The sequence below is a fragment of the Tachyglossus aculeatus genome, chromosome 2, assembly GCF_015852505.1.
Source record: "Tachyglossus aculeatus isolate mTacAcu1 chromosome 2, mTacAcu1.pri, whole genome shotgun sequence".
Classification (NCBI taxonomy): domain Eukaryota; kingdom Metazoa; phylum Chordata; class Mammalia; order Monotremata; family Tachyglossidae; genus Tachyglossus; species Tachyglossus aculeatus.
In genome coordinates this window covers 102,770,405-102,782,870 of record NC_052067.1, presented here as the reverse complement: position 1 = coordinate 102,782,870, position 12,466 = coordinate 102,770,405, and the positions used below count along the sequence as shown (strand labels likewise).

The 12,466-nt window shown below is 46.6% G+C and overlaps 1 protein-coding gene across 1 annotated transcript in view; it reads right to left on the bottom strand.

The window, feature by feature from the left end:
* The window catches only part of UXS1 (UDP-glucuronate decarboxylase 1), a 108,114-nt gene that overhangs the window by 17,786 nt on the left and 77,862 nt on the right, over positions 1-12,466 (bottom strand). The window contains exon 10 of the mRNA XM_038770510.1: positions 10,827-10,946. Coding sequence (XP_038626438.1) covers positions 10,827-10,946 — 120 coding nt within the window. The remainder of the gene's footprint in view (positions 1-10,826; positions 10,947-12,466) is intronic.

Here is a 12,466-nt window from a genome sequence, read left to right as displayed (position 1 = left end):
CTCTGCACACAGTAAGTGCTCAATAAATACGACTGAATGAATGAATGAATGAATGAACCAATCAGTGGTTTTTAATCCAGTACTTACTGTATGCAAAACACTGTGCTAAGTGTCTGGGAATATATAATACAATAAATTAGCAAACAAGATTCTTGCCCATAAGGCACTTACAGCCTATGTGGGGAGACGGGCATTAAAATGAATTACAGATAGGGTAGAGTATAAGGACACGTATATAAGTGCTGTGGGGCTGGGGTGAAGAGCAAAGGACTCAAGGACTATAAAACCAAACACATGGTGATACAGAGTGAGTGGTAGGTAAGGGAAATGAGGACTTCGTCGGAGAAGGCCTCTTGGAGGAGATTAATTCATTCAATTGTATTTACTGAGCAGTTACTGTGTGCAGAGCATCATCATCATCATCAATCATATTTATTGAGCGCTTACTATGTGCACAGCACTGTACTAAGCGCTTGGGAAGTACAAATTGGCAACATATAGAGACAGTCCCTACCCAACAGTGGGCTCACAGTCTAAAAGGGGGAGACAGAGAACAAAACCAAACATACTAACACAATAAAATAAATAGAATAGATATGTACAAATAAAATAAATACATAGAGTAATAAATATGTACAAACATATATACATATATACAGGTGCTGTGGGGAAGGGAATGAGGTAAGATGGGGGGGATGGAGAGAGGGACGAGGCGGAGAGGAAGGAAGGGGCTCAGTCTGGGAAGGCCTCCTGGAGGAGGTGAGCTCTCAGCAGGGCCTTGAAGGGCGGAAGAGAGCTAGCTTGGCGGATGGGCAGAGGGAGGGCATTCCAGGCCCGGGGGATGACGTGGGCCGGGGGCCGAAGGCGGGACAGGCGAGAACGAGGTACGGTGAGGAGATTAGCGGCGGAGGAGTGGAGGGTGCGGGCTGGGCTGGAGAAGGAGAGAAGGGAGGTGAGGTAGGAGGGGGCGAGGGGATGGACAGCCTTGAAGCCCAGGGTGAGGAGTTTCTGTACTTGGGAAAGTAAAATGCAGCAATTAAGAGAGACAATCCCTGCCCACAATGATCTCACAGTTTAGAGGGATGTGATTTTAGGAGGAGAGTGCAGTGGTCTGCTGAATATGAAGGGGGAGAGAGTTCCAGGCCAGGGGGAGGACATGGATAAGGGGTCAGCAGCAAGACAGAGGATCTTGAGGTTTAGAGGGTAAGTTGTTGTGCTGACTGGGTTGTGGCAGGAAATCAGCAAGGTAAGGCAGGAGAGAGAGGGCTGTCTGAAAGGGAAGGGAAGGGAAGGAGGACACAGGGAAGGAGCATGGTATAGTGGATAGAGCATGGGCTTGAGAGTCAGAAGGACATGGGTTCTAATCCTGCCTGTGGCACTTGTCTGCTGTGTGACCTTGGGCAGTGGAAAGAGCACGGGCTTTGGAGTCAGAAGGTCATGGGTTCAAACCCCAGCTCCACCAATTGTCAGCTGTGTGACTTTGGGCAAGTCACTTCACTTCTCTGTGCCTCAGTTCCCTCATCTGCAAAATGGGGAATAAGACTGTGAGCCCCCCGTGGGACAACCTGATCATCTTGTAACCTCCCCAGCGCTTAGAACAGTGCTTTGCACATAGTAAGCGCTTAATAAATGCCATCATTACTATTAAATCACTTCACTTCTCTGTGCCTCAGTTCCCTCATCTGTAAAATGGGGATTAAGACTGTAAGCACCATGTGGGATAACCTGATCCCTATGTGGGACAGGGACTGTGTCCAATCTGATTAATTTGTATCTACCCCAGAGCGTAGTACGGTGCCTGGCACAAAGTAAGTGCTTAATAAGTACCACAATTTTTATTATTATTATAGTTTGGATCTACGTAACCATGAGGACAGACAACCATGAGGAGGGCGACCAACATATAGTTCTAACTCAATGGTGCACATTAAGGAAAATAATAACAATAATAATAATGGTATTTGTTAAGTGCTTACTATGTGCAAAGCACTGTTCTAAGCGCTGGGGTAGATACAAGGTGATCAGGTTGTCCCACGGGGATGCTCACAGTTTTAATCCCCACTTTACAGATGAGGTAACTGAGGCACAGAGAAGTTAAGCGAAAATGCCCCAAAGAAGGGGTAAATGTTTGATTCTTCCTCTTCCTTTGCAATCGAGATAGCCCACGGGACACGGAATTGCTTAAGCCACTTATTTCCATAACCAAACATTTGGGAGAAAGAGGTGGCACCGGGATGGGATGGACCACAGCCCCTTTGTGGCCCGGGGAACTCCATCTGGTGTGCTGTCCGGTTCTGATGGTGCCCTGGGCTAGCTCCAAATGGCTCAACCCCAAAAGTGTGACACCCCACAATTCCTGTCAGTCATGTGCTCTGCAGAATATCTCCAAGTGTGAAGGGGTGTATCCATAGCTGTATGGTATTTATTGAGTGGAGAGCACTGTACTAAGCGCCTGGGAGAATGCAATCCAATTAGTAGGCACAAGGAGCTGGTAGTCTAGGAGACAGACATTAAAAAAAAAAATTACAGACAGGGGAAAAGATAGTGCAAAGGCCTGCAGTCCCCAGTGCTCAATCTTTTGCCTGGATCAGAGATTCCTGTCTTCTCAGATAAACTCGGCTGGTCTTTAAACCAAAAGGCACCCTAAAAATCTTACCGGGCTATTTAAAATAATCCAAATTCCTCTGATAATGATAACTGTGGTATTTGTTAAATGCCATGTGTCACTGTTCTGACAGCTCAGGACGATCCAAGCTAATCAGGTTGGACACAATTCCTGTCCCACATGGGGATCACAGTTTTAATCCCTATTTTACAGATGAAGTAATTTAGACCCAGATAAGTGAAGTGAGTTGCCCAAGGTCACACAGCAGACACGTGATAGAGCCAGGATTACAACCCACACCCTCTGACTCCTAGGCCTGTGCTCTTTCCACTAGGCCACAGTCGCTCCAAGTTACTGTATGAGTGACATGGCTGATGAAGGTCTTCAGTACGCTTGGCTCCCATGGGCCTGGATGATAAATTTATAGCATGCTCTTTCTGATTTACGGTAGATTTCCACAGTGGATAATTCTCTGCTTCATTCACTCAATCACATTTATTGAGCGCTTACTGTGTGCAAAGCACTGTACTAAGCCTTTGACCCCAAAGTCCGCGCTAAGGAGCTACTCTGGGCCATCCACCAGACGCTGAACCCTCAATAACCCTCCCGCCCAATTTTCAGCTTTCACACTTAGCACCTTGGGCTCACCAGGTTTCTTATTTTAATGTCCTAACCTAGCAGTGGCACTTAGCATTTTATTTTTAAGAGCTTTTCATTCATTCAATCATATTTATTGAGCGCTTAATGTGTACAGAGCACTGTACTAAGAGCTTGGAAAGTACAGTTTGGTAACAGATAGAGACAATCCCTACCCAACAACAGGCTCACAGTCTAGAAGGGGGAGACAGACAACAAAAATAAACAAGTAGACAGGCATCAATACCATCAAAATAAATAGAATTATAGATATATACAGGTTATTAATAAAATAAATAGAATAATGAATATATACAAATATACAGAAGCGCTGTGGGGCGGGGAAGAGGGAGGGACTAGGGGCAATGGGTAGGGGAGGAGGAGCAGAGGAAAAGGGGGGCTCAGTCTGTGAAGGCCTCCTGGAGGAGGCGAGCTCTCAGTAGGGCTTTGAAGGGGGGAAGACAACTAGTTTGGCAGATGTGAGAAGACAGGGCATTCCAAGCGGTAGGATGTGGGCCAGGGGTCGACGGCAGGACAGGCGAGAATGAGGCTCAGTGAGGAGGTTAGCGGCAGAGGAGCAGAGGGTGCGGGCTGGGCTGGAGAAGGAGAGAAGGGAGGTGAGGTAGGAAGGGGCAAGGTGATGGAGAGCTTTGAAGCCAATAGTGAGGAGTTTTTTGCTTGATACAAAGGTTGATAGGTATACACCGAAGTGGGGAGAGACAGGAGGATGGGAGAACAGAAAAGAGGCTGATGCAGTAATCCAGTTGGGATATGAAGGCAGATTGTACCAACAAGGTGGCAGTTTGGATGAAGAGGAAAGGGTGGATCTTAGCGAGGTTGTGAAGGTGAGACCAGCAGGTTTTCGTGATGGATTGGATGTGTCGGGTGAATGAGAGAGTGGAGTCAAGGATGACACCAAGGTTGCGGGCTTGTGAGACGGGAAGGATGGTAGTGCCATCCACGGTGATGGGAAAGTCAGGGAGAGGGCAGGGTTTGGGAGGGAAGATAAGGAGCTCAGTCTTAGACACACTGAGTTTTAGGTGTCAGACGGACATCCAGGTGGAGATGTCCTGAAGGCAAGAGGAGATACGAGCCTGGAGGGAAGGAAAGAGAACAGGGGAGGAGATGCAGACTTAAGCTTATAGCTTAAACCCATAAACCTAGAGTGGAGACAAGATATCCTATTTCCAATTTCTGGGCTCTGGTCTCTCATGTGACTGTGGCTTAGGTTAAATATGAATCATTAATATAGTGTTGCAGCCAATAATGCAAGTGTGGTTCTGGGAGAAAAGCACCTAGGACACATGAGCACCCCTCTCAGGATCCCACCTGGAGAGTTTCCAGTATGCTTCCAGTCTCATCTATGGGTGGGAGAGTCGAGCAGAGGCCAATCCATCCCATTCCTCCCTTGAGCAGTGGCTAGCGCGTGAAAGGCAATTTGCTACAAGTCAAAACACTCCTGTGCTGGGCAGCAGCGGCATGGGAGAGAGTCGAGGATGGGACTCAAGTTTACTGTGCGGAAGGAGGCAATGGTAAACCCCTTCCCTGTTTTTACCAAGAAAACTCTATGGATACACTACCAGAAGGATTTCAGACAGAGGTAGGGCGTTCTGGGAGAGATGTATCCATGGGGTCACTATGGGTCGTAGATGACTCGACAGCATAGGACATGCGAAGAGAAACATGAGCAATCCTCATTCTAAATTGTGAGCCCCGTGTGGGTCAGAGACTGTGTCCAACCGGATAACCTTGCATGTACTCCAGCACAGCTCCTGGCACATAGCAAGCATTTAAATACCATTAGAAGAAAACAAACCTGGACCCCATCTGCTTTTTTATGGGATTTGTTACACACTTAGTAGGTGTCAAGCACTGTTCAAAGTGCTGGGGTAGATATGGGTTAATCAGGTTGGACACAGTCCCTGTCCCCCATGGGGCTCACACTCTTATTCCCCATTTTACAGATAAAGTAATTGAAGTCCAGAGAAGTTAAGTGACTGGCCCAAGGTCGCACAGCAGACATGTGGCAGAGCCAGGATTAGAACCCAGGTCCTTCTGACTCCCGGGCCTGTGCTCTTTCCACTAGTCAAGCTGATTTCCTCTCTTTAGGAGTGTTCTGCTTGGTGGTGGTGGTGGAGGAGGGGATCTCTACAGAAAAGAGTTGTGGAGACCCTGTATAATAAGGGTCAGAGGAAAATAATGTGAGCCAAGAAATGGGCTAAAGGATAAGTCTGTTCACTTAGAAAAACAGGGCAGGGTTTTCACTTTTCCATCAATAGGATATATTGAGCACTTACTCTATGCAAAGCACTCCAACCAACCAAGTGCTTGGGAGAGTACTCAGTAGAGAACTCAAGGAGCTTACAATTTAATGGGGGAGACAGATACTAAAATAAACATATGCAAGCAGAATCAACAGAATATATAGTTATGTATGTAAATGATGTATGTTTGTATGTGTTTGCGCATGACTAAGTACTTAGGTAAGGCAGAAGTACAAAAGCACCAATTGGGGAATATATGCTGGAGAAATGCGAGATTAATCAGGGAAGACCTCCTGGAGGAGATATGGTTTCAGAAGGGCCGCTCTCCCAGAGCAGTCCAAAGATGATCTTCTTCCCAAGTGGACATCCCTCCACAGTGCTTAACATATGCTGTTTCTTCAAGGGCTTAGTGTCACATAAAGTATAAGCTCTCCGTGGGCAGGCCGGGAATGTGTCAGGGGATGGTTTGCACTTCGCGAGCACTGAGTAGAGTGCTCTTTACTGAGGAGGTAGACAATGAATGTTGTTACCTCAACAACAACTACTACTACTGAAGAGGCTCCAGAGCTTAGTCACAGTATAAAGCAACTCCTCTGACTGATACCCAGACTTTCAATTATGCTTATAGCCATGTCAAGTTAGAAGATACCTCCCATCTCCCAGATCCCATATTGTGAATTCAAAGCACGGCAGTGCAGAAAAAGCTTAACAAGACATGCCCTGCTCCCAACCTTGCTCCACTCCATTGGTGATAAGGCAAGTGACGTGCCAGGTAATATTATCATGGAATCGCCTAGTAGTCTTGATCAATTTATGAGGGCTGCCAATATCGTTTAGAAGCAGCCAGAATCAAGAATAAGAATGGTGTCAAATGCTTTTATGAGTGTTCTAACTACTGGAGAGAACATATATCATTTCAGGCATGCTTTCTGTATGCGATACTCAGTAAAGATTAGGCTCCTGGTACTACATTGTGATACAAGGAGGTTTGGTTTTTTTAACGGTATCTGCTAAGCGCTTACTATGCACCAGGCGCTATTCTAAGCTCTGGGGCAGAAACAAGGTAACGAGGTTGGACTCTGCCCATGTCCCACATGGGGCTCATGGTCTTAATCCCCGTTCTTAAAATCCAGAGAGACTCTGCTAGGGGTCTTACTAGCAATAAGAACGATAAAATGAATTGGGATATTTCCATTACACAACTTTGCCACGTTTCTCTCTGAAGTTAAGGCTCAATCAATCAGTGGCATTTATTGAGTGCTTACTATAGGCAGAGCAATCCATTGATGGCAATTATTGAGCACTGTGTGCAGAGCACTGCACTAAATGCTTGGGAGAATGCAATACAACCGCTAGCAGGCACATTTCCTGCTCATAATGACCTTACAGTCTAGGGGATGGTAGCACCATTGCAACCCCATGGCAGCCCTTGGTGGATTAGAAGAAGTCTGTGGGTATGCCTGCATATTCACCTATTTAATGGTCTACTTTTGTTTGGATCTTTATTTTTTAACCTGGTGTGTTTGGCAATTTATATCTCCCTCGCTCCCCGTCTGGAGTGTAAGCAAGGGGCATTCCCAAATGCCTAGCTCTGTGCTTCTGCACCAATAGACTGTTCTGCAGACACACTCTGCTCTTCAGACACTAAGTATTCAGTTCACAGGACTGTCCACGGCAGGTGCCCGGTATGCAGGGCTCTGCACCCAACACTCTTCACCCAGGAGGTCCCCTATCGATGCAGCTGCCGATGAAGATGAGCATACTATGAGTGGCGAAGGGGGTCAAAGATCCCATGTGGGTACCTGGGCAAGAGCTGTGGGGTCGCAGGGGTGCAGCCTCCCACAGAGCTTGCTGTTGTCACCTCGGGCTGGGCATCTTGGCGGGAGGAGAAGCAGAGGCAGGGCATGGTAGCAAACAGACCCATTTTTATGTTGACGGCTCAAAAGGCTTAGCCTTCTCGAGGGACAGTTCAGCCTCCCGAGTGGAGTTGTAAAGGGTGGTAAATGCATTTAGATCAGAACGTGCGGCTGCTTGCTTAGACGCCGACCAGATAGCATTAATGTTTTTACGGGGTCTCGGTAAAGAATCAGAATCCTGCAAGCCTATAAACTGGAAAGCACGCTCACACCTGCTCAGTGAGATTAAAAAAAAAAAGGGGACATCCCCCATGCAATGCACTACGTCCAGTTTCAGAAAACCTGAAAGGCAGGCTTGGGAGGCCCGAATGATAAAGTGAAGTTTTCATAGCTGCGGGTTTCGCATGCTAGAATGTGTGGGAGAAGAGGATGGCCTAATATGGGAAACAATTTTTTTTTTCTTTAGTAAATGGGCTCTCTTTCCAGATCCCATTCCAAATTAGGCAAAGAAATCTCCCTCCAGCATTCCCCGGATTTGACAATGACTTTGTATCCCTCACACTTAGGGATTCAGAGAGGGGCTTGATGTTAAGGGCCCCTGTTTCTTCTCTAGGAACCAGTCCCCCCAGTGCAGGGGATGTGGGCTCCAGGGTCAGACTGCCAAACCTGAAACTGACTGAACACTGTGGGTTTTTGTGCTTTCATTTTAACTGGCTGGGAGGGGAAGGGAAGAGGGAGTACACCTCTGACCCATAAAAAAGGAAAAATCCTCAGAATCAACCGATAATAATCATATTATTAATTTTTGGAATTTGTTAAATGCTTACTAGGTGCCAGGCACTGTAGTAAGTGCTGGGGTGGATACAAGCAAATTGGGATGGACACAGTCCTTGTCCCACGTGGGGCTCACAGTCTCAATCCCCATTTTACAGATGAGGCAACTGAAGCACAGAGAAGTGAAGTGATGTGCCCGAAGTCACACAGCAGATAAGTGGCAGAGCTGGGATTAGGACCCATGACCTTGACTCCCAGGACTGAGCTCTATCCACTATGCCAGTCAGCTTCACACATTTGAAAAAACAACAACAAAAAAACGAAACAAGGTGGGGTGGGGGGAGGTTAGGGGGAAAAACAATCTAGTGCACCGGCCCCTGAAAAAAATGTGGATAAGGATGTTGAAAAAAACCAAAACACCCCAAAAGACAAAAACCAAATCACCCCAAGGCCGTTCTCTAGTGGGGGCTGCCTGACTAACTTCACACTTAAGACTTCCTTTTGCGCTCCCGGACTAAATTATTGAGCGAAAGCACTTACTGCCACTTCCTCCCACACCGGCTGTGGAAGCTGCCGGCACAGAGGCACCACTTGAGTTATTACCACCAGAACACAAGACGTCTGTCCTCAGGGGCCCCACACGGAGACCATCTTGCCAACCTCCACCCCCTTCCCCCAACCTCCCCCCAGGGCTTACGGATTTACTGCACTCACTGCTGGCAGCCAAGGACAAGCCTGTGGAGAGATTTCTCAAATTTGTGCCAAGGGTGAAGAATGGCTCTGATCTCACAGCCTAAACAGAAGAGCCAATGCCTGAAAGGGCAAAACAGCACTGAACAGCCGTAGGGCGGCAGCCAAATTGGGGAAGAAAAGGGTGGGGAATTTAGGTTTGATCCCCCAGGTATTATGACTGCTCCTTTCCTGGGATTTCCTTCACAGGACCCTAGTTCCTGAAATGCCGGAAACCCTATTGTGCAGGTTCAAAGGGGTTGAGGGAAGGGCAAGACGTCGAGATGTAGAACTGAGTTTCTTAGGATAAAAAACCATGGAGCTGTCCTGAGCTCGGAGAAAACCAACTGCCCGGAGTGGCCTGCTGCTTGACAAAACCAACGAGGTGAGAAATAGTATGGGTTCAGACCAATGTCAGGGAGTTTACAGTAAACCCTTCTTGATGCCTGGTAATCCTTCTCAGTTACCTCACCTGTAAAATGGGGATTGAGACCGTGAGCCCCACGTGGGACAGGGACTTTTGTCCAACTCAATTTGCCTGTATCCACTCCAGGTCTTAATATAGTGCCTGGCACACTGTAAGTGCTTAGCAAATACCATCATTAATAACACTGAAAAACTCTATGTGTCGAAAAACCTTCAATGTGGAGATAGTATGTTTCCAATCGAAGGCATCTTTAAAACCAATTTGCTCTCTCCAGCGTTTGCTTATTTATGTTCATTTCTGCCTCCCCCTCTAGACTGTAATCTCCTTATGGGCAGGAAACATGTCTATCAATGCTGAAACACTTCAGCCATTCCCCCTCCCCACCTTTACCCCAGAGACAAGAATTGAGTCGGGTGGTGCCACTGGGGAAAGAACTGGTCTTTGTGAGTCAGTCACTGGCCTTCTCTTGGCTCTTCAGTAAGGTGAGTATCTTTTATAGGCTCCAGTTTGTTCACTGGAAACTGAGGAGATTAATACCTGTCCCGGCCTCTCTTTTCCTTATATTAATGCTGAGAGGCTATAAAGCGATACCTGCTGTAAAAGTGCTCTGGAGAAAATAAAAGCATTCAAGGGAAATAAGTAATACCGTTAGACTGTAAGCTTCTTGTGGACAGTCTGACAGCCAATCATATTTATTGAGAGCATGTTGTGCGCAGAGCACTGTACTAAGTGCTTGGGAGAGTATGATATAAAAACAGACACATTCCCTGCCCACAGTGAGCTTTCAGTCTACCGGCCAGGGGACATGCCTATCATATCTGTTATAATGTAGTCTCCCAAGCGCTTAGTACAGTGCTCTGCACATAGTCAGCACTCAACAGATACTGTTGATTGATTGATTCCACATGCTCAGAATGGTGTTCTGCACACAATAAGTACTCAGATACGATTGTATATATGTATATATGTTTGTATGTATTTATTACTCTATTTATTTTACTTGTACATATTCTATTTATTTTATTTTGTTAATATGTTTTGTTTTGTTCTCTGTCTCCCCCTTCTAGACTGTGAGCCCACTGTTGGGTAGGGACTGTCTCTATATGTTGCCAACTTGTACTTCCCAAGTGCGTAGTACAGTGCTCTGCACACAGTAAGCGCTCAATAAATACGATTGAATGAATGAATGAATGATTGGTTGAAAGTGTAAAAATATATAAACACCCCCACACACACTATATATACTTTTTAGTTAGCGAATGCTTTATTTCAATCTCCGAGAACTGCCCTAGAGAGGACTGGGAAGCCAGGCAGAAGAATCAACCGGAGGGGCTCTCAGAAAGTGATGCCCTCTGGGGCCCACGCCAAAAATGGGTACCTATCAACGTACATACGTATACATCCTTTATTCTTTAAGCATGTGAACCTCATAAATTATAAACTCTGTTGGGGGAAGTCAAAAGTCATGCATAGGTCTTGCTGATATTCCATCCCAAATCCCAGGCAAAGTCAAAAATTCCGCGGCAGATACTTACTGTTAGAGGTTCGCCCTGGAGGGCCTGCAGAATGAAGTTGCTGACAACTCTGCCATCATTCATGTGCATCCGAGGTCCAAAAGTATTAAAGATTCTAGCGACACGGACTTCAACCCCTTCCTGAAATACACAGTGGGGGGGACAAGCACAGCTTTTAGGACAGATTCACTTTGGCGCTTGTTGGGATTAGAGAATTATTTTCTCCCTGAAGAATGCAATCCAAAAGTTACACAATCCAAGGCTATGTAAGCAGCGTGGTTCAGTGGAAAGAGCACAGGCTTTGGAGTCAGAGGTCATGGGTTTGAATCCTGGATCCACCACGTCTGCTGTGTGACCTTGGGCAAGTCACTTAACTTCTCTGTGCCTCAGTTACCTCATCTGTAAAAATGGGGATTAAGACTGTGAGCCCCACGTGGGACAACTTGATCACATTGTATCCCCCCAGCGCTTAGAACAGTGCTTTGCACATAGTAAGCGCTTAACAAACGCCGTCATTATTATTATTATTAGAATCAGTTCTCCTAGGATGCGTGGGCTACGTCCCTGACACAACCCTGTTAAGGAAAACTTGTTGCTATAATGTGTGGGCCACCACATGCGTGCACAGACATTCTCCCCAATATTGCACTCGCATTGTATACAGAGATGTGTGTGTCAGGGGAGGAGCACTCTCTAAGTCCCTAACGGTGTCTTACCCAAGGTGGGTAGTGAAAACACAGGCTGTGGAAGAGCTGAGTGCCTGGGTTGTTTAAAAACCTGGATGACTTAGCACCTTATATCCAGAATCACACATCTCTCGCCTCGCTCAAGTTTCATTGTACTAAGCTCCTTGCGGGGAGGGAACGTATCCACCAACTCTATTATATTATGCTCTCCCAAGTGCTTAATAAAGTGTTCTGTGCACAGAAAGTGCTCAACAAATACCACTGATTAACTAATGGCTGACAGCATCTATCTCATCTACTGTACCTCGCTCTCATCTATCTTACCTCAATCTCACCTATCTTGCCACTGACTCCTCAACTTTGTCCTGTCTCTGGCCTGGAAGGCCCTCCCTTCTCAAATCCAACAATTATTCTCCTTCCCTTCGAAGGCTTACTGAAGGCACATCTCCTCCAAGAGGCCTTCCCAGACTAAGCCCTCCTTTCCTCTTCTCCCACTCCCCTGTACATCACCCTGACTTGCTCCCTTTATCCTCCCCCCTCCCAGTCCCCAGCACTTACATACATTTCTGTAATTATTTATATTAATGTCTGTCTCCCCCTCTAGACTGCAAGCTCACTGTGGGCAGGGAATGGGTCCGTTCATTGTTATACTGCACTTTCCCAAGAGCCTAGTATAGTGCTCTGCACACAGTAAGTGCTCAATAAGTAATAACAATAATAATAATGATGATGGCATTTACTAAGTGCTTACTACGTGCAAAGCACTGTTCTAAGCGCTGGGGAGGTTACAAGGTGATCAGGTTGTCCCACAGGGGGTTCACAGTCTTAATCCCCATTTTAAAGATGAGGTAACTGAGGCACAGAGAAGTTAAGTGACTTGCCCAAAGTCACACAGCTGACAATTGGCGGAGCCGGGATTTGAACCCATGACCTCTGACTCCAAAGCCCGCGCTCTTTCCATGGAGCCACGCTGCT